Source organism: Ictidomys tridecemlineatus, chromosome 1 (assembly GCF_052094955.1).
Source record: "Ictidomys tridecemlineatus isolate mIctTri1 chromosome 1, mIctTri1.hap1, whole genome shotgun sequence".
In the NCBI taxonomy this organism is placed as follows: Eukaryota; Metazoa; Chordata; class Mammalia; order Rodentia; family Sciuridae; genus Ictidomys; species Ictidomys tridecemlineatus.
In genome coordinates this window covers 83927510-83955302 of record NC_135477.1, presented here as the reverse complement: position 1 = coordinate 83955302, position 27793 = coordinate 83927510, and the positions used below count along the sequence as shown (strand labels likewise).

Sequence of the window (27793 nt, the reverse complement as noted above, 5' to 3'; positions counted from 1 at the left end):
TCCAGTAGTGTAAGAATTAAAACCAAGAATCAATAAATGAGATGGATTCAAACTAAAAAGCTGCTTCTCAGCAAAAGAAACAATCAGCAAGGTGAACAGAGAGCCTACAGAATGGGAGCAAATCTTTACCACAAGCACATCAGGTAGAGCACTAATCTAGGATATATAAAGCACTCAATAAATGGGACAAGGAATTTAACAGACATTTCTCAGAAGATGATATGCAATTAATCAACAAACATGAAAAAATGTTCAACATCTCTAGCAATTAGAGAAATGAAAATTAAAACTACTCTTAAGATTTCATCTCACTCCAGTCAGAATGGCAGCTATTAAGAATACAAACAACAATTAGTGTTGGCCAGGATGTAAGAAAAAAGGCACATCGCTGGTGGGACTACAAACTGGTGCAGCCAATCTGGAAAGCAGTATGGAGATTCCTTGGAAAATTGGAATGGAACTACCATTTGAACCAGCTATTGCACTCCTCAGTCTATATCCAAAGGATTTAAAAACAGTATACTACAGAGACACAGCCATATCAATGTTTATAGCAGCACAATTCACAATAGCTAAATTATGGAACCAACCTAGAAGCCCTTCAGTAGATAGATAGGGAAACTTTGGTGTACATACACACAGTGGAACATTACTCAGAATTAAAAGAGAATAAAATCATGGTATTTGCAGGTAAATGGATGAAGTTGAAGAATATAATGCTAAGTGAAGTAAGCCAATCCCCCAAAACCAAAGGCCAAATGTTTTCTTTGATATGTGGATGCTGATTTATAATGTGCCTGGGGGGAGCATGGGAGGAATAGAGGAACTTTAGATAGGACAAAGGGGAGGTAGGGAAAAGGAGGGGGTAAGGGGGTAGAGATGATGGTAGAACGAGTTAGACATCATTTCCCTAAGTACATGTATGAAGGCACGAATAGTGTGAAAATATGTTGTGTACAGTGACTTGAAAAATTGTGCTCTATATGTGTAATATGGAATGAATTGCATTCTTCCATTATGTATAACAAATTAGAATTAAAAAATATATTACTGGAAAAAAAGAAAGACTATAAAAAAAAGAAAGAAAGAAACTGCTGTTACTGCTAGGGCTGTAGCTCAGTGGTAAAGTGCTTATTTTACATGTGTGAGGCACTGGGCTTGATCCTTAGCACCACATAGAAATAAATAAAGATACTGTGTATTCATCTACAACTCTCTATCTTTCTCTCTCTCACATATATATATGAAACTGTTGTTTTTGGTGTGACAATGGAATTATGGTTAGAATTTTTTTTAAAGAGTCTTTAGAGGGAGGTTTGCTATGATATTTAAAGATAAAGTCTGGTAAATAATATGCGAGAGGAGAAAGAATCAGGATTGGGTACAATGAAACAAGATTGTTCATAAATTGATACTTGTTGAAGCAAAATGACATACATGGGGTTTATTACACTGTACATGTTTAAAATTCTCGTAATGTAAAATAAAAGAGAAATAAATTCAGGTTGAATTTAAAAACAAAACAAAACAAAGAAAATATATACCCCACAGCCGTGCCCCCAATGAACCACTTCCTCCAGCCATACCACACCCCCCTCCAGTCATCACCCAGTTAATCCCATCAGGGATCAATTCACTGATTAGGTTAAAGCTATAATCTGGTCATTTCTCCTCCAAACCCTTTTGCATTGTCTCACATGTGAGCTTTTGGAGGACATGACATCTAAACCATAATACTTAGGTTAGTGAATCTTTATCATAAATCTTTATCCGGTTGACTCCAGTGTTGTGACATTATTTGACCCAACATCCATCCCCAAGCCCCTTCTCCTTTGTTATCTTCCTTTATAAAGGCTAGAAAATCTAAAAACATGCTTTCACAGTCTTTCCTGCACCTATGAGTGACTTCAAGAAAACTTTTCCATTCTTAGTTTAAAAAACAGAAACAATTGGGACCAACTCTTCATCTTTCTTCCTATCTTAGATGAGTATGTGATCTCAGGAACTGTGTAGCCATCTTGTGACTATAAAGCAACAAACATGAAAGATAGAGTTTTGATGATACCATTAAACCTCTTTATCAGTTCTAGACTGCCTACCTCTAATTTTCTTAAGTGAGAAAAAGAAATGAATAATTGCATATTCAAAAAAGAAAGAAAGAAAGAAAATACAAAATGCTGACTTCATTGTTATAAAAAGTTAATAGAGGTAGGCCCACTTCTAGATCAGTTCTGCCCCAAAGAATTTTCTATAATAAAGAAATGTTTTATATCTGCTCTGTTCAATAGAGTAGCTATTAGTCACATGTGGCTCACTGCAGGATATAAAATGTGGCTAATGTCACTAAAGAAATGTATTTTGAATTTTATTTAATTCAAGTTTACATAGCAAAATTAGCTCACAGTTACCTCATAGAATAGCATAGGTATAGATGCTGTGTAGATTTAGTCACTTGCATGCAAATGTGAAATCAAAATTAAGAATGGTTGCAAATTAGATTATGGTATAAATCAATTAGCAGAAATTGGTGAGTAACCCCACTTGTATGAGGCAAAAAAGTGACTCAAACTACATGAAAAACTTATGACTAGGAAAAAAGGTTCAGGATTTTGTTAAAATGAAGACATCTTATGTGCTAATAGATTTTTATCTTTCTGCTCCTGTCCATGGATGGAGAGGCAGAGAAATGTAGGAGCAAATGAGTCAGCAGAAATGACTAAATATAGTCCTTATTTGTTGTGTTTGTCTAGAAGTAACAGAGCTTAAAGGGAAACACCCTTATTTTAAAGTCAAACATATATAACTCCTGCTACTTACTAGCTGTGTCCTTAAGCAAGCTGCTTAAAATCTCTGAATCTCTTTTTAAAATCACTTATGAGGATTAAATGTAAGTCCTTATAAAGTATCTGGCACATAGTGGGATCTTAAAAAAACTAATTCTCTAATATCTCATTTTTCCTTTAGAGATCTGAAAAGTACCTGTAGTAAAGACATACAGATCCCTGGCAAAGATATTTGATTAGATTTGCAATAGCACCTCAATTAAGTGTAAATAAAGGTGTAGAAGGGAAATTTTACCTACTTATTTTTAAATGATAGGATCAGCAATACCTCAATCCAGCAGTTTCTAAGTCTGACTCTTCAATAATGTAAATTGTGGAACTATTTAAAAATATTTAAATAGATTTCTCATATCATTCCCAGAGATTAATTCAGGACACTAGAAATCCAGGCCTTAATCTGAAAAAAATTATTTATAGCACTAAATGGGGGAAGGGGAGTTTGTTTTCAGAAAAGGAAGCTTGTCTAGACTCTTGAAACTTAGGCCATATTAATAATAACTATTCTGCCAATGTGTTAGGATGAAGGCTTCTCTAGGTCCCGCCTCTAATATATTCATAAGGATTTGTTTTAATATCTTAGTTTGGAAAACACAAAAATCAACTCAGAGAGACTGTGACCCTAAACAGCTTTTTTTCAATAATACTTATTAATAGGAAAAAGTCTAGAACAGCAACAGGACAGCAAGGCACTAAATAGGAAATGGTAAAGCTACAGTTAGGAGAGAGTTACAGTAAAATGATAAGGTGGGCCTAAGGGCCAAAAAGTTTAGCAAAGATTAGGTGATCAAAAAATAGGCCCTTCAACTGTTTTTTTTTTTTAAAGTAATCAGCCTTCCTGAAGTGATCATTACCACAATCATGACTGAAAACATTTCAGATGCCCAAAAAATCCCTCTATTCCCTGCAGAATTCCCCCTACAACCCTTTGGCCCCAGGCAACCTGTGATCTACTTCTATCACTTTAAATTTTGCCATTTGCAGAATTCCTTACGAATGCAATCATGCAGTGTCTGGTCTTTGACTTAACCTGTTTTTGAGATTCACCCACGTTGATATGAGAATCAAAAATTTGTTCCTTTTAACAATTTAATTATTCATTTACAATAGACAGACATTGGAGATTATTTCCAATTTGGGCTATTATGAATAAAGCCGAAACATTCTGGTGCAAGTATTTGCATGGACAAAAAGTTTTCATTCTCTTGGGTAAATATCTAGGAGTGGACAAATAATTCATACAGTAAGTTCGTATTTTCTTTGTGATGCTCTGGATCCAAGCCAAGGCCTCACACATGCCAGACAAGCCCTGTATTACTGAATGACATCTCTAATCTAGTAAGTGATTTAATAATGTAATAAGGGGCTGGGAATGTGGCTCAAGTGGTAGCATGCTCGCCTAGCATGCATGAAGCACTGGGTTCGATTCTCAGCACCACATAAAAATAAAATAAAGATATTGTGTCCACCTAAAACTAAAATTAAAAAAATAATGTAATAAAAATTTACCAAACTGTTTTCTCAAGTATACCATTTTGTACTTGTACTAGTACTCTGTAAGACTTAAATAACTCTGTAGTATTTGGTATTGTCAAGCATTTTAATTTTAGCCATTCCAGTTGGTATATAAAGGTATCTGACAAATGAATCATCTTTCTAAGCCTTATTTGCCATTCATATACTTTCTTGGATAAAGTGGCTATTGAAATCTCTTGCCCAGTTTTTATTGGGTTGTTGGTCATATTATTGAGTTCAAAGAATTCTTCATACATTCTAGATACAAATTATTTACCAGATACATGATTTAGGAGATGTTTTCTTCCAATCTGAGAGATTTGACCTTTTATTTTAATAATGTCTTTGAAGAAATTTTTTAATTTTATTATCTAAGTTCATGCCTCTTATACCCTATTTCAGGAATTTTTCCTACCTCAAAATCATCAAGTTTTCTTTTAGGAGATTATTTTAACTATTTCATTTAGGTCTATGCTTTTAAATTAATTTTTATATGCAGTAAAAAGTGCTCCATTTTTTTTTGCAAATGGAAATCTAAACATCTTAATTCCATTTGTTGAAAGAGTATCCTTTGTCCTTCCATCTATTGAACCTGCCTTTGTACTACTGTCAAAAATCAATTGACCATGTATTTGTGGGTCTGTTTCTAGATGCTTTATTCTGTTTAATTGTTCTATATATAAAACTCAGTGGTTCATAAAGGGTGATGATTTTGTCCTCTAGGACACATTCAGCAATGTCTGGAGATGTTTCTGAGGGTCACAAATGAGGGTTGGAAGTGTTGTTGACATCTAGTAAGTAGAGATCAGAGATGCTGCTAAATTATAGGACAGTACTTCACAACAAAAAAAGTATCCAGGCCCAAATGTCAGTAGTGCCAAGGTTGAGAAAACCTAGTCTAACTTATTATGTAAGTCACTACTTCTTCATTGCTCTAGCTACAGAGTATCTATGCACACTAGAGGCAGTGTTAATTTTTTAATATTGTTCTTTTTCAAAACTGCCTCAGTTGTTTTTAAGTTCTCCTGATTTTCATATAAATTCTAGAATTACATTATCAATTTCTACAAAAATTCCTGTTGGGATTTTGATCAAATTTGCATTGAATCTCTAGAAGAATTTGGGTGAAACTGACATGCTAGCAATATATTTTTTAGTTTTTCAAGCCATGAACATGGTATGTATCTTTCATTTATTTAAGTCTTCTTTAATTTCTCTCATTACAGTATAAAGGTTTTAAGACATTTCATAAATTTTATCCCCAAGCTTCCAATATTTTTGATATAACTATAAATGGTATTTTTAAAATTTCAATTTTTAATCGTTCACTCTTGGTATATAAAAATACAATGAATTCTTGTTAGAATCACTTACTAGTTCTTGTGGTTCTTTTGCAAAATTTCATATGAAACAGTTTTTGTCATGTCATGTTATTTTATTTTATTTTTTTTCCAGTTTTTGTCATGTTATATGAAATAACAACAGCTTCACTTTTTTTCTTGCCAAACTGGATGTACATTCTCCTTGCACCTCCCCCAGCCCCTGCCCTTTTTCTTCTGTTATTATACTGGGTAAAACCTTCAGTATAATGATTAGAAGGGATAAATACAGACATATTTGTCATATTTCTAATATTAAGAAAAAAAATTCAGTTTTTCATTATTAACCCTGTGGTTTTTTGAAGGTGCTCTTTACTAGATTGAGGAAGTTCGCTTTTCTAGGTTTGCAGAGAGCTTCTTTGTTTCAATCACAAGTAATTTTTTTTCAAATGCCTTTTCTGTGTGTATTGAAATGATAATATAATTCTGTATTTTACTTACTTAATTTCAAAAATTCCATTGATTGCCAATATTAAACTAATCTTTGTGTGTGTGTTGATAACAGGTTTATTTATTTTTAAACTAATCTTATATTCTAAGATAAACTCCAAGTAATCATGTTATATTTGTAAATATTGCTGGATTCAACTTATTAATATTTTAACAATTTTTGCAAGTATGTTCTTAAGGTATATTAGTCTGTAGTTTTGTTTACTTATAATGCCTTCTCCTGGTCTTGGTATTAAAATAATACTAGCCTTGTAAAATCAGTTGTGAAATGTATCCTTTTTACTTTTCTGGAAGAGTTTATATTAGACCTGCTTTTGTTTCTTCCTCAAGTATTTGGTGAAATTTATCAGTGAAGCCACTTGAACGTGGAATTTGTAGAAAGGTTTTAAAACTATAAATTCATTTTCTTTTACAGAGGGTCACAAGAATTCTTTCTTTGTGAGCAAATTTTGTTAGTTTCTTTCAAGAAAGTTATCCATCTTTAAGTTAAGTTGTCCAATTTATTAGCGTAAGTTATAATAATAGCCCTTTATTAACTCTTTAATACTGCATAATTTAGTAATATCCCTTGATTTCTATTTTAAGTAATGTGTGTCTTCTTTAAAATCTGACTAAAGGCTTATGAATTTTGTAAATCTTTTCAAAGAATCAATTTTCATCTTTGTTAACTATATCTATTTTATATTTCATTGATTTCTGTTCTATTTACTTTGTCTTTTTGTTTTTTTAAGCATATTAAAATGGAATCTAGATCACTTACTTTGTATCTTTTTTAATTAAAAAAAGGCAGTTTAAGTTTTACATTTCCATCAAAGTACTTATTGCTTTAGCTGCATTCATAATTTTTATGCTTTTTTATATTTTGTTATTTTAATTCAGTTTAAAATATTTTCTGATTTTTCCTTAAGATTTCTTTTGGGAACTATTAGTTATTAAGAAGTTTATATTTAAATTTCTTTGCATTTGGAAATTTTACAGACATTTTTTTGTTTATTGATTAATATTTGCATACCACTTTGGTTACAGAAGTATTTTGTATGATTTCAAGTTTCTTAAATTTATTGAAACTTGTTTTATGGCCCTGAATATGTCTATGTTGGTCAGTGGTCTGTGAATACTTGAAAGAGTATACTATTGTTATTGGCATCTTCAACAAATGTCAGAGATATACTGGTTACTAATGCTGTTCAAAACTTCTATAATCAGAGTGTATACTTTTTCCATTACTCTCTGAAATAACTGAAATCTCCAGGTATGATTATGAATTTATTTTATTTTCAATTCTATCAGCATTTTCTTCATGTATTTGAAATTTAATTTTGTGTGTACACATTTTTAAACTGATAGGTCTTCCTGCTGAATTACTCCCTTATTATTATGAAATGTTTCTCTTTATCTTTGGCAATACTACAGAACTTTGAAAATCACTTTGTCTTAAATTACCAGAGATATTTTTCATTTTTATTATTGTTTGTGTATCTTTTCCCTTAATTTTACTTTTAACTTCTCTATGTCTTTATATTTAACAAAGTGAGCTTCCTGTAAACTGCATTTAATTTTGTCTTGCTTCTCTGTCTACCTGACAATGTCTGCCTTTTAACTGGAGCAATGTTATAGTTAGGCTCTGAAATGTCTCTCTAACATGTGTTAATGGCTCAGTCCTCAGCTTGACCTTATTTAAAATCTGACTAAAGGCTTATGAATTTTGTTAATCTCTTCAAAGAATCAACTTTCATCTTTGTTAACTTGGAGATCAATGAAAATTTGAAGAGGAGGGGCCTGCTGTTTATTTTGCCTATTTTCTCTACTTCTTTTGAATTGGATATTTTATCTCTATTGTCTGATCTATACCTTTATTATTTTTATGTGATTGCTCCAGGATTTTCAAAATATATATTTCAGTTACCATATCTATTTTAAGATAAGAATAAACCATTTTGTGTGTATTTTAAGAATCTTACAACAGAATACTTTTCATTTCTCCCATTCATGTCTTTGTGTTACTCTTATTTTTTGTTTTAATTAAATAATTAAGCTCCACAATGCAATATTATTTTTATTTTAAGTAACCAAATTTCTTTTAATAAAATAAGGAAAGTACTTTTTAACCCACATATTTTATTCTTTTATGAATCTAAATTTTTTTCTAGTACTCTTCCTTCTGCCTGCAGAATTTATTTTAATATTTTAATGCACTCATTTGTCAATAAATTCTCTTAGCTCCTGCTGGTCTAAAAAGGTCTGTATTCCATCTTCATTTTTAAAAAATTAAGATAATTCACATACCATGAATTTCAATCTCTTACAGCATATAATTCAGTGAATTTTAGTATGTTCACAGGTTGTGTAACTATCACCACTTTCTAATTCTAGAACAATTCCCCCCCCCCCAAAGAAACTCCATATCCTCTAGTATTCATTCATTTCCTTCTCTTCCTTCCCCCTGGCAAACAATAATCTAGTCTCTGTCTATATAGATTTGCTTATTATAGATCCTACATATAAACAGAATCATATAGTATGTGATCTTTTACATCTGGCTTTTCACTTAGCACAATGTTTTCAAGGTTTAAAAACTCTTTTAAAAATAAAAACTTTCTTATAAATACATATATAAAATAAAAAGGATTGGGGATGTGTCCCAGTGGTTAAGCACCCCTGGATTCAATCCCTAATGCCAAAAAAGGACACCATTTTTTTATACATTCATTCATCAACTGATAGACATTTGAGTTGTTTTTACTTGCTGGCTCTTATATATCACTATGTACGTTCATGTACAAGTTTTATGGGAACATATGTTTTCAGTTCTCATGTGTAGATATTTAGGAGGAGAACTATTGGTTTATATGGTAACTTTATGTTTAACATTTTGAAAATGTTTTCCACAAAAGCTGCATCATTTATGCTTTTATCAGCAATGTACAAGGTTCCAATTTCTCCATATCCTTTATTTTTAAAAGATTTTTTGATAGGGTGTAGAATTTTAGGTTGACAAGTTTACAACAATGCTATCCTACCTCACTATAAAGTAATAGGGACAAGATGGAGAAAGTCAGAACAAACAAGTCAATGATAGAACAACTGTCATATGTATGGAGTTAATAAAGATACGAGGAAAGATGCTGGCAATACATCAATGTCAAGAGAATTAAAATACCACTGTTTGTTTTTTCAAATATAGTATCTCTCCTTAAAATAAAAGTAATAAAGGGCTGCAAAGTTAGCTCAGTAGTAGAGCCCTGGTCTAGTATATGTGAGGCCATGGGTTCAATCCCCAACATTACATATTAATGAATTAATTAATATAAATAAGATGCAGACACAGAAAGTTACTCCAAAAGCAAAGTTTGATTATATCATATTATATATATTGGCTTGCTTTGTTCTGAATTTCTCCCTCTTGTCCCTATGTCTTTATATTGAGGATAGCATAGTTGGAAACTTGTCAACCTAGAATTCTCCACACTACAAAAACAAAACAAAAAAAAAAAAGAAAAAGAAAAACTCTTTAAAAAATAAAGGATATAGAGAAATTGGAATCCTTGAACATTTGTTGATAAAAGCATAAATTTAGGTGAAGAGACATAGATGAACCTCTAGATTAAGGATCAACAAAGTATAGTTTGGGAGCCAAATGCCTGATTTGGTAAAAAAGTTTTATTTTGGCAGAGCCACATTCATTTACATATTATCTATGGCTGCTTATGAACTACAACAGCCGTTGAATAGCTGCAACAGACTATGTAATCCAGAAAATAAAAAATGTGTATATCTCATCTTTTACAGAATATATGCTAAACTCTGCTCCAGATCAGAACTGTCCTATAGAATCTTCTGTGACAATGAAAATATTCCATATTATCCAATATAGCCATCACTTACCCCATGTAGGTGTTATGCACTTGAAATGTGGCTATGCAGCTAAAGAACAGATTTTTAATTTTAATTAATTTTAAGCAATTTTTAATGTTTTCATTAGTACATTATAGTTATACATAATGTTAGGGTTCATTTTCTTTGACAGTAACTCCTTTAGTAGGAGATAATATTAAGAATATAATAAGTAAAAAAAAAAACCCTCCCAAATAATGTAATAAGTAAATGGGCAAAAAGAACTAAATGGATACTTCTCAAAGAAGAAATACAAACAGCCAACAAATATATGAAAAAATGTTCAATATGATTAGTGATCAGAGAAATTCAAATCTAAACTACATTGAGAGTTCATCTCACTCCAATTAGAAAGATACTATCAAGAATACAAATTATAATAAATGCTGCCAAGAATGTGGGGAAAAAGGTACACTCATAGCTTGTTGATGGGACTGCAAATTAGTATAACCAGTTTGAAAAGCAATGTAAAATGGAACCATCATATGATCCAGTTGTCCCATTCCTTGGTATTTATCCAAAAGAAGTAAAATCCGCATACTGTAGTGATAAAAGTACATCAATGTTTGTACCAGTGCAATACATAATAGCCAAGTTATGGAACTGGCCCAGGTACCTGTTAACAGATGAATGGATAATATGGTATATACATACAATGAAATTTTACTCAGCCATAAAAAAAGAATGAAATTATGGCATTTGCTGGCAAATGGATGAAACTAGAGAACATCATGCTTTATTGAAATAAGCCAAACTCACAAAGTCAAAGGCTGAAAATGTTTTTTCATATGCAAGACTAGAACAAAGTAAGGGGGAAAAATGGGGAATCCAATGAAAATAGTAGATCAGTGAAGATGTGGAAGGGGATAGAAGGTTAAGGGGGAGGAAGAAGAAAAAGAGAGAAATGTGGGTGAAAATTTAAGGAACTTAAATAACTACATGTGTATAAAGTGGCTATAGTACTTAATCAAATTCTTTGTTTCAGGAATAAAGAAAAAAATATCTTTCTCAAGCAGTAGAATTAGGTTTAGAATATAAGTTTTCCAATATTATTTCAGTGTTTTATCCATTACACTAAGCTTCCCTTTTGATATCTCCTGTGGTTAATTTTCTGTTGCTAATGTTCATTTTTTTTTACAGAAGATCCTCTATATCTGAGTAATCATTATTCAGTTCCCTGAAATCACCAAATTGCTGTGAGGAAAGACAGAGTCTTTAAAAATAGGAAAACTCTCACTAAGTAAGACCACCTATAAAACTGACCCAAATAGAACATCTCTTTTTGCTTATTACATGGTATCTATTCCATATACTATGTCAATATCTTTCTCCTGACTTGTTTACTACTGGTTACTGACTTTGTAAATAGTCAAAAATAAAATGAAAATATACTTCAAGTTGATTTCAAAGTAAAAAAAGGAAAGATATTGGATTTTTCTCCAGTCATACATTAAAATAATGTTGGATAAGTGTCTGAAGCACCATAAAGACACTGATGAGTAAGAAACTGACAGCTTAACAAAAGCAAAATTACAAGGGTTTGAATATGAAAGAACTAATAAATGACCTAGAAAAAAAAAACTTATGATTGTTCTTAAAATTTTGAAAATAAATTTTTCTTGAGACCATAATGCAAAAATTAACTATAAGGGCTGGGTGCAGTGGCACACACCTGTAATCTCAGTGGCTTGGGAGGCTGAGACAGAAGGATCATGAGTTCAAAGCCAGACTCAGCAATTTAGCGAGGCCTGAAACAACTCAGTAGTGAGACTCTGTCTCTAAATAAAATACAAAATCAGGCTGGGATGTGGCTAAGTGGTTGAGTGCCCCTGAGTTCAATCCTTGGTACTCCCCCAAAAAAGAAAAAAAAATAACTATAAGAATGTCATAGGTGCTATCATACAATTTTGCCAAAAAAAAAAAAAAATCAGGCCTGAAACATTTTATAACAGCAATTAAGCTGTTTTAGAAATTAGTATGTTTTAATTAGAACTAAATTGAATTATGATGGGTTATACATCCCAATATATAATTAAGTTGAAAATAGTATAATTAAAATGCCTTTAATACACTTAATTTACCAAACATCATAGCAACATAGTCCACTAAAAAGTATTATTGTTTACTATTGTGATTATGTAAAGGGAAATGTGGCTACCCAGCATCAAGACAATATATCATAATACATACTGCTACACCAAGAAAGGACCAAAATTCAAAATCTGAATATGGTTTTCTGTTGCTTTTTTACCATCATAAAGTCAAACTGTTAAGTCAGGAACTGTCAGTAAGTAATGTTCAGAAATGTGTTAACGCAGCAGGTCACTTTCAAGGTTGGTTGTTAGCTGCCATCAATGAACTTGACTGGTAAGCAGTACCATACCACTAATATAAAACTGCCTAACAGTAGCTCACTATGTTTAAACTATTTACACAACAATGTGGTATATGCTTCTGGGAGTCTGGAATTTTGCTACCTGGTAAGCAAGCACAGCTTGCCTACAGTTAAATTCTTGGATGTTGAGTCTCTCATGGACTTTCATGGCCAGAAATACTGCATACATATTCCTACATTTTCACTGCTGTGGGGAGTAAGCTCTGTGTGATCCCTTACAAAGGAGTGCATAAGAAAGCTTTCACATAGATATTCCATATTCCATTCGTCATTTTCTCTTATAACCCAAATATGTATTCTTACTGCATTGCTGTTACAAATCTTAGCCATAAGAACAACTATATACAAGTTCTAGAAGTCCTTCTTATTAGATATGGAAAATAACAAAGCCCCAAAGTAGTGAGACCCGGGGAAATGGGAGTGAGAAGGAAAGTCATACATTGAGATCATTGAACCTTTCCCAATACATTCTTTCCTGGTGATAAAACAAACCCTGCAGAAAAGGTGTCCATCAAACCTGGAAGGGCAGTCTCTGCAAAGTGGCCAAAGCATTAACCCTTCTGCAAACAAATCCTTTCCAGATACCAACCACTGACCCCAGCCCTTCCATCAAGTCCAGTATAATAAATTCCAGAAACTGACCACTGACCCTAGACTCCCTCCCATTTTGCCCCATAAAACAAATCCTAAATTCCTAAGCACTAAAACTGACTCCTTCACTGATGATAGAACAAACTCCAAATTCCCAGGTGCCCAAAGAAAGTTGATATGCTCACTAGACCACCTCTCAGAATATCTATATAAGCCCAGGTCCTTTCTTTGTTTGGGGGCTCATTTTCCACCATGAAAGTGGTTCCCACCATGGCGTCATTTCGTCCCTGCATCTCCTGCTCCTGTGTGAAACTTCATTCCTGAATAAAGTGCTGAACTGATTTGTGAAGTCTGCGTTCGTCCTGGTCTTTTTGTACTAATACTTCTAACATGCCTCTACATGTAGGGATGATGTTGGTGACCCCCAACAAAAATATGAGAATTAACTTTTTTTTAAGATGCCATTTTTCAGAATAATGTCCAAAAACCTGATTTTCCCACTAAGAAATTCTGATCTATATTTAAGTGGTTTCAAACTAAGTGGCCTTTTCCCTGTATTAAGTAGTAAGTTTGTCACTTCATTGAGTCTTTCTGTTTGCTTTCTTCCATTTCAGAACCACACAGCCTTAAGAATTTGTGTATTATTTTTAACTTTAAATATCTTAAAGGCCAAAAAGTTTATTTTGGTCAAAAAAAGTCACAATGAACATAAACCTACTTACTATCATCTCATTCTTAATCATTAGTTCACATCTCATATCTGTAAATCATAAATTTGATGATACTATTCCTTCACATGACTACACTTTGGCTGAAAGCAGTAGGAACACTTTTACAAGATTAAAGTCACAAGGCTCTTAAAAATATCAAGAGACAGGTAAACAGGTACTCAAGAGGGATCCAAGAATTTTTTTCAATAAATCCTGGTTTTACATAGCTATTGTTGGTTGTGGTACTGTCCTTAACTGTATTTTCAAAACCAATAATTATTTCTGAGGTCTATAGTGTCACTGATAACAACAAGTTTTCTAGGGAGAAAAATCTAGGAAGACTGCCAAACAAAAAGGTTAGTTTAAAAATCTAAAGAGTTTCAAAGTCTATATCAGAAATTCTGTGTTACCCAAATAATGATTCAAGTAATCTTCTCTTGTATTATTTTTACTATGACTGCCTGAAGAGAAAAACAAGGAAGATATAACAAACTCTCAAGAAACAAGCAACTCATGTTTTACCCCAACATGAAACATGCTGGATTTGTACAGAATGTGTTTTCTTTTGACTTACATGCACTGTGATAAATATAAAAAATAATTAATTAAGATATATATTTTCCAATCCATATATAGTATATCTTCATTTGTAACTTTAGCAAGTTTTATTTTTTTTAAATATTTTTTAGTTGTAGATGAACACAATATCTTTATATACTTATCTTTATGTGGTGCTAAGGATCGAACTCAGAGTCTCGCACATGCTAGGAGAGTGCTCTACCCCTGAGCCACAACCCCAGCCCTTTAGCAGGTTTTAAAATCATTTGTTAATTTAGGTAATCACTTTAATTCTCAATTTAAATATCCTACTTTTATTCACTCATTATCCTAAGTAATAGGAACTTAAATATGACAACCACTGTACCTTTAAATGATTGCTTGCAACAGCATCATGTAAGGGCAGAATTCCATCTATATTCTCACAATTAACATTAGCACCAGCTTTTAATAACTCTACAATTATATCATTAAATCCTTCATTAGATGCCTCATGAAGTGGTGTCCAACCTAGAAAGAAAAAACAACCACAACAACAATCTGCTCCTTACAGACCAACATTCAGGTAATATCTTTTTATTTGTTTTAGTTATACATGGGCACAATATTTTTATTTTGTTTATTTATTTATTTTTATGTGGTGCTGAGGATCCAACCCAGGGTTTCACATGTGCGAGGCGAGCACTCTACCGCTGAGCCACAACCCTCGCCCTCATGTAATATCATTATTACTTTTTTTTGCCTTAGTAGAAATAATATCTATTTTGAAGCATGTATATACTAAATATTGGACAATACATAATGCTGAAAACTATGGCCTTAAAATGTGTTTCAGTTTTGAAAATAAACTGATCACTTCATTAATACTGTTGATACAATATGTGCCAAAACAGAAGACTCAAAGAATGTAAAATATAATGGGACCAGATAAATGCTAATTATTTTAATTTACTTAAACTCAGATATAAAAATATCTGACTTGCCTATTTTTATCTTTGCATTATCACATTTCTCTTTAAAATGACATCTGACTTGATCAACCTTTGTGCTTTCCCTCTGGAATTTTTTTTAATATTTATTTTTCAGTTATGATTGTCAATACCTTTAATTTTTTATTTATTTATTTTTTGTGGTGCTGAGGATTGAACCCAAGGTCTCTCACATGCTAGGCGAGCGCTCTACCGCTGAGTCATAACCCCAACCCCCTCTGGAATTCTTTATATAAGATTATTTTGTTTATAAGCAAAAATTTAAGAAGTTTCATTTTTTTTTTAAGATTTATTATGTGGTCTACTAGATGAAATTGTGGAGTCAAATAGGCTCTGTTTTTTTTTTTTTAAGAGAGAGAGAGAGAGAGAAATTTTTTTTAATATTATTTTTTAGTTATTGGCAGACACAACATCTTCGTTTGTATGTGGTGCTGAGGATCGAACCCGGGCCGAACGCATACCAGGCGAGCGCACTACCCTTGAGCCACATCCCCAGCCCCATAGGCTCTGGTTTTAATAGCTGATCCTGGTTTTTATTTTTGTTTTTGGTACCAGGTATTGAACGCAGGGGCACTTAACCACTGAGCCACATTCCCAGCCATTTTTTTACATTTTACTTAGAGATGGGGTCTCATTGAGTTGCTTAGGGCCTTAGTAAGTTGTTGAGGCTGGTTTTGTACTTGTGATTCTCCCATCTCAACCTCCCAAACTGTTGGAATTACAGACGTGTGCCACCACATCCCGCAGAAGTCTCATTTTTTAAATGAAGGTTGAGAATAAAAATGTGAAAGAGAAGCAAACAGTTTAAATGGAGGAGGAAAGAGAAGAAGGGACAGAAAAATAGGAATATTTTGCCTTTGCTACAAAGCTAGGGAACAGAATTAAGATTTCCAAATAAAAGGCCTCACTCCCTTTACTCCCCATTCTGTATACCTCTTTTTAATGCTCTCAAATGAATGCAAAAAAGGAGAATTATTTTAGCAACAATTAATCTTACCATTCAACTAAATAAAAACTATAATATAAAAATGTGTTCAAACACTCATCCAGGATCAAAATGGATGGGGAATAAAATGAGTATTTCAGTGAGATCCAATTATAAAAGCAATTAAATTAAAAGGATCCAAGGACTGGGGATATAGCTCAGTTGATAGAGTGCTTGCTGGCATGCACAAGGCCCTCGGTTCAATCTCTAGCACCAAAAAGGGGAGGGGGGGGCAGAAAAAAATAAGATCCAAACCTGCATTATCTTTTAGATTCACATCAGCTCCTGATTCTATTAGAACTTTCACTAGGGACAGATTTCCTCTTCTGGCAGCCAAATGAAGGCGGCTTTGCCCTCTGACATTCCTCTTATTGATCCCAGCTGTCTTCATTTCTGTAAATTTGCCAAACAAAACTGAAAACTACCTTTTTGCCAAATGTGATTATTAAGGATCTTGGAAAATACATAACAACTTCTTCAAACTATTCTAAGCAAGTATATTACACAAAACATACATCAATTAATATTAGTGCTGCTGCTACTGCTTTAAAGTATAACTTGTGAAGAAATAACAGAGCACCTAAGCATATTAATTTGCATTCATTCCAGCAGTTGGACAACACACACTTGATTAAAACAAATAAACTTCTTTCAGTTCTACATCATCTCACTCTTCAGTAGTTTTTTAGCAACACATAGCATTTTTCTTAGAACAATAAGTTATATTATAAAAATTTGCTTTCTATAGCTATTCTATGTCTAAGTGGGTATGCTCTTATTACAGTAAGCTACCGAGTACCAAACTATGGCCTATTGGGTTCTTTATTTTTGTATCATAAAAAAATTCACTCAAAAAATCCAGTATAATATTATTGTCCAAAGATTTTTTTTTTAAATCTTTCCTTTGCAGTGCAAGTTACACACTTATACTGGAATGAAAATGAATGGACAGATCATATGTTTCTCTTCCATTTCTTCCCAATTCATGCTAAAATGATAATAAAATATATTTTAAAGTACTATATAAATAGAGGAGGAAGTATAGAGCACAAACAGAGAGAGAGAGAGAGAGAGAGAGAGAGAGAGAGAGAGAGAGATTTTAAAACTATAAAACAGCTAAAATGGTAGGTCCATAATGTGCAAGTTTGAATTGAAAAATTTCTTCTATGATTCTCACTGTGAATGGTACAAATCCTATTACTTTGTTCTCAGTGGTTTTGTAGCAAAAAAGGTAGTTGTATAACTTTGGAGCAAAAACTACTGCTGCTTATTTTACCTATTTTTTTTTTTAGTTCTCTAACAGAACTAGAAATCATGATCAGAAATATGACAACAACATATCTGAAGACTAATAAATTCTCAAGTGGTGCCTTAACAACAAATATAATTAAATAATCTTATAACTTAGTGAATAGCTAAAAAAAAGTAAACGGCATAACTGATTGTTCAGAAATTCTTTGAAGTAAACCACTGGGCTTAATTATATAACTTTTACCAAAACAATTTGCAAACCTTGGTTGTAGGTAACTTTCAAGAAATTTTGTCTGTTTCTGAAATTCTGGCCTTTTTTATGTTCTTGGATATTAGGAGACATGTAAGTTTCTGTATTCATTTTTTCTTTTTCATCCTCACAATTTCTTATAGCTCTTTCATCTACATTGATATCATTAGTTAATTCTTCATCTGAAACACAACATTTAACAGTATCAGTACTGTAGTTCTCCTTATAAATTACATGACAACAACAAAAAATTCATACTTTAGTTTGTTTCAAGCTGAACTGTTTAAAAGAGAATAGAAGGCTTTAAAAATATTTTTATGTAACAAAGCATAGTTTGCTGGTTGCAATTACAATCAATGGCTGCAATCATCGGAGCTAACATTTCCTGCTATGAAAATGTTGTTAGGGGGATGGGACTATAGATCAGTGGTAGAGCACTTGCCTAGCATGTGTGAGGCACTGGGTTCAATCCTCAGCACTACATAAAAATAAATAAAAAAACAAATGCCGAATGTCTTCTTTGATATAAGGAGAGCAACTAAGAAAAGAGTAGGGAGGAAGAGCATGAGAAGAAGATTAACATTAAACAGGGACAAGAGGTGAGAGGGAAAGGGAGAGAGAAGGGAAATTGCATGGAAATGGAAGGAGACACTCATCATTATACAAAATTACATATAAGAGGAAGCGAGGGGAAAGGGAAAAAACAAGGGAGAGAAATGAATTACAGTAGATGGGGTAGAGAGAGAAGATGGGAGGGGAGGGGAGGGGAGGGGGGATAGTAGAGGATAGGAAGGGCAGCAGAATACAACAGATACTAGTATGGTAGTATGTATAACCGATGTGATTCTGCAATCTGTATACGGGGTAAAAATGGGAGTTCATAACCCACTTGAATCAAATGTATGAGATATGATATGTCAAGAGCTATATAATGTTGTGAACAACTAATAATAAAAAACAAAAAATGAATAAATAAATAAATAAAGGTTTTGTGTCATACATAACTAAAAAATTTTCTTTAAATGTTGCTAGGTTTCCTGATACTAAAAACGTGCTATATTGTGGAGAAACACAAAAACTGACAGACAACTGCTTATTAGCTTCTTTCAACATCAGCTTAACAACCATCTTTGATAATAATGTTTGCTTTCAAAATAAACACTATTACTTAACTATCAGGCTTAGCAGCATTCCAAATCATGACCCGTGTGGCCTCACTGCTGTTTGTTGGGCACAGATTAAGTGAAATTCATTTGGAAATTTCTATAAAGTAAATCTATAGAAAATGTGTACAAATTGAGCGATATTACTAATACCTGATTTGTGAGGATTTTTCTTCTCTTCTACTTGATTAATAGATTGTGAGATGATATTCATTTCTTTATTCATATTGTCAGTAGAATGAAAATCTATATTATGCATGGGCTCACTCTCTGTAAGGTCTTGCCTCTTTTTTTCAACTTTAGTTATTTGTACTCCTTGAGAATGGTCAACTGTGGGGAAAGGCTTGTTTGAAGAACTTGTAATTTGGCATTTTTTAGTGTCATTCCCTTTAGTGTCTTGTTTCTTTTCTATACACACCCTTTCCACAATATGTTTTTCCGTCTGATTCATTAAAGGAGTTGGTTCTCGGGGGCTATTATCCTGAGGCTTTTCTACTAGCTCCACATGACTAGTCACCTTTGAAACTTCATGTATTGAAAGTGTCCTTGTATAAGCCTTGGAAGTTTGCTCAGGATTGCCATGTGAGTGATCAAAAGATGCTCCATACATGCATTGTACATGGTTTGCAATATGTTTATCAGAAATGACTATACTATCTGAATCAGAAAAATGAATAACTTCCTCTTGTTGAAGTGTGGTTAGACTGTTTAATGCCTTTTCCTGTGAAAAATGGTCTTCAGATAGTAAAAGCTGTTGAAAATCCATTTCTTTTCTATTCGTTAAGTTCTCCTCACAATTACAGTGGCTTTTACATTCTTTAGAACATATCACCTTTTCAGATGTTACAGTCTTCTCGGAAGTGTAGCAATCATTATCATTATCAAAATTTTCCTTTAGAAAGGTTAGGAAAGAATTTTCCCATTTATTAAAGCGCTCTTTATTTTTATTTGAGTTAATATATTCATGAAATTTATAAGGGCTGCAGTGTTGTTCTTGGTGAGCATGAAGCTGCTGATCTTCAGTAACAAGTGGTAACTTTATTTCTTTACATACTCTAAGTCCTGAGAAAGAAATAGTTTCAGGTTGGCCAGTGGATTGTAATTCCAAGAAATGCATTTCTGGACTATTTGACAAATCCAGACTGGGGGTATGTATTTCTTTGGACACGGAGTAAGTCTCGATATTATTATCTAATGCATTTTTCAGGCTTGACAGAGTAGGACTGGAAGGTTCACATGATTCTTCTGGAAGATCATTAGGGGTTTGGAGAATATGCTGCTGAGGAATAGCCACTCTGTTTATTCTCCTGGAAGAAGAGACAGCTATTGTCTGTTCTGAAAGGCAGTCTCCATCATCCACATGAGTCCTTTTATGTAATGTGTTTCTTCTTCCTTTACCCTTGGACACATTTGTGCTGATTCCTTTGTCTTTATGGAGACTGACCTTACTGAGTCCTGTAGAGTGTATTTGGTCAACAGTTGATTTTTTACGCCTGGAATTACCAAATTTTGTGGGTTTGGTATCTTTTTGGTAATGTTCATATATATGTTCTTCACTTAAAAATAAATTCTCTTTGCTTCTTTTATTGACTTCTACATGTTCTGGTTTCTGTTTGTCAGAATTTTCATTACAAACAAACCCAATGTGATTTTCAGAACTTAATTTTGGTTTCTATAGAAACAAAATATACATAAGTGTTATTTTTTTAATTGTACATCTATACTCAATTTAATCTCAATTTTTGATAAATGATTCCATTCAATTGTATCGTTGAGTCTAACCACAGGGCCTTCTGGAATATAGCTAACCTGATATTTCAAAAGAGCTAGACTATAGAAGAAAGGCTTAGGCTCAGTATGTTTCTAATCCTTATTTTCTATGTTCATTTTAATTCCTTTTTGCCAGTATTTAGCACTATTTATTTTACTAAATATAAACAACATTTTAATCTACTTAATTTTAATAGGCTTTTAAACTAATCAGAACAAAGTTTCCTTCACAAGGAAGCTTTACAAGAATGCTTTAGAAACAGTCTCCTCTCCCAACTGTTATATAGCTAGAGCTAGAATTAGGAGAGTTTCTTCCCCTGCTATCTGGGAGAAATATAGGCAGGGAAGTAGAAAAGGGGCTTTAAAAACTAGAAGAGAGATATAATCTTAAACTGGTCTGTATAGAAAGAGTTTATTGTGAGCTGCTAAGATTAAAATGGGAACACTGCTTCATTGCACTCGCCACAACTCAAGTACCAGATGAAGAGTAACCACCCACCATGTAAATTTGAAGGGATGGGCTGACACCTTTGACTCTTGTACTGTGCTTAGACTAGAGGAAATTCAATGTGGTTGATAAACCTCAGCCTCCATGAAGAAAAACAAACAAACAAACAAAAGGAAATGGCTACCAATACATTAGTGTAACCAGATATGCTACATTACTCAATTTCTTCTCAAACTAATAACCTAGAACTCTCTGATTCTCATGTAATTATCCAAAGTGTCATACAATAAAAAGTGAAGTCACTATTGCTGACTAATGCTTCAGCACTTTCTTTTCCCTTTGATAATCTATAAAATAACTAGCAGTTGCATCCCTATAAAAATGTTTATTACTAAACTCAGATATACCTTGTGCTGTTGTACATCATCCAAATCTGCTGGGTCAGTGCTATTCCTTCGTGCTACAGCAAAAAGAGAAAATAAAATAGCTTACAATGGTCAGACTCTAGTCGTTTAAAACCCATAAATCCTTTGCCATAAGAAAACGGAGTAAAAAAAATGAAATTACATAATCATTTCGTGTTAAAATTGGAATACAGTTTATTATAATTTGTAATTTATTAAAAACCAAATACTATCTCAATAGATGATTTCTATAGGAAAAGCAAAATAGAAACACTCCCCTCCCAAATAACTAATACTAAAGATAAGCACTGTACTCGGTATTTTTTATTTTCCCCACTGATACATTCAGATATGCCCTTCTCATTCAGTAGATTATGTGAGCTACTTTTAAAAGGCAAATATTATTTCATAATTAATTAACAATTTTCTAACATATTTGCATAATAAGGTCCTAGTTTGGATGTTGCATTCTCTTCAAAGCAAAACAATACATAGGAAAAATGGTTTTGAAAAAAAATTTTAGACTGGTAATAATGGACATTAAGGTATTTTTAATTGACGTCTTGAAACACTGAAAATGGAATTATAATCAACTATACATGCCTTTAGTCACAAGAGATAAAAACTTAGAAATAATGTCAAGCACACAGAAAGCTCCTTTCAATGAATATTGGATAGAGGAATGATTAAATGAATAAATGTCTTAGACATGATACACAAATTATAAAAATTTCTTTGAGTATAAGTTAGAAATGTAAAATATTTAACAAGGATATAACTGGAAAAGAGAACAATTTCATTTATTTCTTGAGAATAACTGTAATGATAGAAATCAAAGGATGATTTGAATCATGAAGACTACATCATTTCAATTAGTGGGGAAAGGCACATAAAATGTCCTTCTATCAATTGACATAGATAGGAGCACATTCTCTGGAGCCTTATTACTGAGTTTCAATGCTGTCTCACCTGCTTACAAGCTGGGTGACCTTGACCAAGATTTTCAAAGTCTCTGCCACCATATAATGTCTATATATGAAGGCTGGTAAGAGCCCCTACCTTACAGAACTATGACGATTAAATGATAAAATTCATGTGCAGAGTTTAGAGGAGTTCCTGACACAAAGAAAATACTCAATTATTACTGTATTTCACCACATAATCATCACTACCTCAAAATAGTCACACCTTGTTTCTTCAGTCCAAAAATTGATTTATAAACTTTTATTGCAAAATTGTCCTATGGTATAATTATGTATCTTACATGGATTAAAAGGCAAACACAGCAGTAATTCATTCACCAGTGGCATATAGATGTGAGTTTGTCTTCTCACAGAATGAGGACCTGAAGCCTAGAATTCTCAGCCCATGGTGTACTGTCAATATTATTTCCAAAAGCTGCTGGTTTGCATGGTTTGTTTATAGCACTGCCATACTAAAGGTAAACACAACTTACTGAGTGGTGCTAAAGACAGCATGTCAGATAATAAAACCTAGATCACATAGTGGTGAACACAATTAACTCATTTTTTAGGGGAGATTTAACTCAGGGGTACCTGACCACTGAGTCACATCCCCAGCCCTATTTTGTATTATTTATTTAAAGACGGGGTCTCACTGAGTGGCTTTGAACTCCCCATTCTCCTCCTCAGCTTCCCAAACCACTGGGATTACAGGCGTACCTGTCTCACTTGGCTGAGATTAAATTTAAGGCCATATTTAGCAACACTGTAATAAATGTTTTCAAGTGTAACATTTAGACTGGTATCTAATTTAATTTTTAGGCTATATAATGCACAAATCATTAACAACTGATGAGTTATTTAAAAATTTTTTTACAGGCCCAAAAATGTTTGCTAAACTGTTATGAAGAAATGATGTATATGAATTTAGACTATTCAATTTTAACATATATATTCATGATTATTCTGTGCTGCTAGTATTGCACTAAAGTCAGTTTAGGAATAAATGATTTTTAAGTAATACTAGCACAATTTTTTTAAAAAGTTTCACATAATGGTTGTTGTCTACTATTTTGCCAAAAAAAAAAAATTGGCAGAAAATCTGAAATGTTATATGTTGAAATATAGTAATGCTGTTGTTGTTAATATTTTCTAAAAGCATTAATAATGCTAAAATACTGCTAATTTTTCTTCTCCAAACTTTGGTTCTGAAATAAAAGAGCAGAAAAATAATATTTTCTAGGAACCAACATACCAGGCATAGATCCTTAAAGAATTCAGAAGGAACAAAGGAGGTTTTATTTCTTCTCAGCTTTAAGACTCTACATTCTCTAATATAACTAAATAACTATACAGATAAAAGTTATGAGTTGGTGTTTTGGTGAGGGAATTGTATTTTTCCCCTCTGTAACTCTGCACTAGTTATTGTTGTTGAGGTATTTTACATACATTAACTCAAATTCTCACATTAACAATCCCATAGATATGCAGGTAGAAGAATAGATACTAAAAGCCCCAATCTGCAGATTAAAAAAAAAAAACTGGAGATGTTAATTTACCCAAATCTATGAAGTTGGTAAGAATGAATCCATATGTGATGCCAAAAAAGATATATTTATGATAGAAAAGCACCAAATATACTTTATTTGAAGAAAGTTCTTTAATCATTACTCTTATAATTAAAAGCTCTTCAGGACTTGGATCTAGCTCAGGGGCATGTGCAAGGTTTGATCCCCAGCACCTCCCCCCACTCCCACCCCCCAAAAAGCTCTTTGACTGGAATTTAAAAATGAATATTCTAAATGAATATACAGATATTCTTTACTTAATTTCACACTTACACTGAGAAGTAGGCTGATAGTAACAAAATTTGAACACTCAAACTTAAGAAATATTTTAAACCATTGGGTAAAACAAGATAGTGGGGGGGCAAAAGGACAATCAGTGTGGGTAATGAATGAATAGGTCAGGAAGATGGGGGCTGATTCAAAAGGAAATAAAATGCTAATACCCCCCAGAGCACTTCCCCCTCCTCCAACCTATTGCCAAGGTTACTTGCATCCATTCTCCACCTTGGTCACTCCACCTTTCTGTCTCATAACAAGATAAGAAGAGGAGGCATAAGAAGAAAGGAAATCTAAAATCTATAAAAGGGGCAGGACACTTCCACTCCCTCAGGCATCAACTTGGACTCAGCCCCCGCTGCAGAGGATTCTCTCTCTGTTTTATCCTTTAAATAAAACCCTTTTGCCCTTGCATCAGTGTTTCTCAGGAGTTCAATCTTCAACACCAGGGAACAGGACTAGTGTTCAGTCTTCAACACAGGGTGAACAGGACTCAAACCCAATTCTCAACACCAGTATCAATTATACAATTCAGCTTAGTAAATTTTCTCCCAAAGGAAGTGTAGCAGCTAAGTCCAAAAGAGAAAGAAATCCCCTTGTGTTGGTATAGGTTAGAAGTGGACATTAGTGAACAGACAATTCTGAATTGAAAGAAAGGGTTAGAACACTGAAAAAAGTATTTCCAGAAGAGCAAAAATGATGCATACCATCATAAAATAGAGAATTCAAGCAATTAAGCAGATATCAAAGTAAAAAACTTAAATATATAAACTATTGTCTCCAATTAGATATTTTATTTGCAATTTTTCATATAGCTTAAAATGTAAATGTGATTTTAAAAATAATCTGTTTCAATGTACTTTTATAGATCTGGCCTCACCAAATTACTGTCAACTCCTGGTGCTGTTTGCCTTGTAGAGGAGTCTTCTGCTGCTCAGCACCATAGTGTGCACCTGGAGTCACAGTTACTCAGAAAGCTAAGGTGGGAGGATGGAGCCCAGGAATTCAAGACTAGCCTGGACAGCATTGTAGGATATCATCTCAAAAAATAAATAAATAAATAATAAATAAATAAAATAAACAAATACAGTGACGTTCTCTATTATAATAGAAGAGTGTTTTGATATAGGTCTTAGTCTTTCATTAATGTAATTTTAAACAATTAGATTTATTGAGCAAGTAAATAATTTATAAAAATAAAAGGCTACAAAATAATACAATGGAGGGGCTGGGGATGTGGCTCAAGCGGTAGCGCGCTCGCCTGGCATGCGTGCGGCCCGGGTTCGATCCTCAGCACCACATACCAACAAAGATGTTGTGTCCACCGAGAACTAAAAAATAAATATTAAAAATTCTCTCTGTCTCTCTCTCTCTCTCTCTCTCCTCTCTCACTCTCTCTTTAAAAAAAATTGCAATCAAAGAACTAATATGATAGGCATAGCTGTATTATTGATTCCTAGGGTGACACATAGTACTTTAGCAAAGGATGAATTTCTACTGCCACCCTAAATCAGGTTCTAAATGGAGGGAACTACTGGACTTGTAGGGAGGCCCATTCACCTTATGTCTAGAAGGATTCTCAGTCCTAAACCCTCCTAGGCACAAAGGGGAAATTCCAAGAGTAGAAGATCGTTATTCAAGATAATAATACTCAAAGGTCTATGGGAGAAAAAAAAAACCTTGGGAAATTTTGTTAAAAATATAGTTTATTTGCTGACTTTTTATTCTTTTAATGAATGAGCTCAATGAATAAGCTCATAGAAGGACACTATGAAGGCAGTGCTAAGAGGAAAGTTCACTGCCTTGAGCTCATTCATTAAAAGAAGAAAAAGTCAACAAATAAATGACCTAACATTATATGTTAAAGTCCTAGAAAAAGAAGAACAACCAACACCAAAACTACTAGAAGACATGAAATAATTAAAACCAGGGTGGAAATCAATGAAATTGAAACTAAAAAAAATTCAAAAATTTGATAAAACAAAAAGCTGGTTTTATGAATAAATAAATAAAATTGACAAACCCTTAGCTACCCTAAAAAAAAAGAAGGCGATAGAAAATTCAAATTACTAAAATTTGTGATGAAAAAGGAAATATCACACCAGACACTACTGGAATACAGAAGACAATTAGAAGCTATTTTAAAAACTTATACTCCAGTAAAATAGAAAACCTCGAAGACACCGACAACTTTCTAGAGGCATATGATCAACCTGAACTGAGTCAAGAAGACATACACAATTTAAACAGGTAAATTTCAAGCAAGGAAATAGAAGATGACATCAAAAGCTTACCAACCAAGAAAAGCCCTGGACCAGAGGGATTCACAGCTGAATTCTACAAGACCTATCAAGAAGAATTAATAACAATTCTCCTCAAATTATTCCATGAAATAGAAAAGGAGGGAATGCTTCCAAACTCATTCTATGAGGCTAGTATCATCCTGATACCAAAACCAAGCAGAGACACATCAAAGAAAGAAAATTTCAGGCTAATATCCCTGATGAACATAGATGAAAAAATTCTCAATAAAATTCTGGAAAATTGCATGCAAAAATGTATTTAAAAAATAGTGTACTATGATCAACTGGGTTCTAGGTTGGTTCAACATATGCAAATCAATAAATGTAATTCATCACATCAATAGACTTAAAGTTAAGAATCATAAGATTATATCAATTAATGCAGAGAAAGCATTTGACAAAATAAAGCACCCTTTCATGTTCAAAACACTAAAAAACTAGGAATAGTAGAAATATACCTCAACATTGTAAAAACTATATATGCTAAACCCAAGGTCAATATCATTCTAAATGGAGAAAAATTGGAAATATCTCTCTAAAAATTGGAAACAAGACAGAGATGCCCTCTTTCACCACTTCTATTCAACATAGTACTTGAAACTCTAGCCAGAGCAATTAGACAGAAAAAAGATACAAAAGGAATACGAATAAGAAAAGAAGAACTCAAACTATCATTATTTGCTGGACATGATTGTATTCTTAGAGGATCCAAAATACTCCACCAGAAAACTTTTAGAATTGATATAAAATCAATACACATAAACCAAAGGCATTTTTATACATCAGTGAAGAATCTTCTGAAAGAGAAATTAGGAAAACTACCCCCCCCAAAAAAAAAAACACTCGGGAATCAATTTAACAAAAGGGCTGAAAGATCTTTATAATGAAGAAGATCTTAGAAGATAGAAAGATTTCCCAAGCACTTAGATAGGCAAAATTAATATTGTCAAAATGGCCATACTACCCAAAGAGCTATACAGATTCAATGTGATTCCAATTAAAATCCCAATGTCATTCCTTATAGAAATAGGAAAAGCAATCATGAAATTTATTTGGAAAAAAAGAGACCTAGAATAGCTAAAGCAATCCTTA

At 33.0% G+C, this 27793-nt stretch overlaps 1 protein-coding gene across 1 annotated transcript in view; it reads right to left on the bottom strand.

The window, feature by feature from the left end:
• Positions 1 to 27793, bottom strand: part of Ankrd31 (ankyrin repeat domain 31) — a 163656-nt gene that overhangs the window by 48962 nt on the left and 86901 nt on the right. Inside the window, exons 13-17 of the mRNA XM_040273425.2 lie at positions 21596 to 21648; positions 19124 to 20642; positions 17819 to 17989; positions 16562 to 16699; positions 14700 to 14842 (exon numbers count right to left, since the gene is read on the bottom strand). Of these exons, the coding sequence (XP_040129359.2) occupies positions 14700 to 14842; positions 16562 to 16699; positions 17819 to 17989; positions 19124 to 20642; positions 21596 to 21648 (2024 nt within the window). The remainder of the gene's footprint in view (positions 1 to 14699; positions 14843 to 16561; positions 16700 to 17818; positions 17990 to 19123; positions 20643 to 21595; positions 21649 to 27793) is intronic.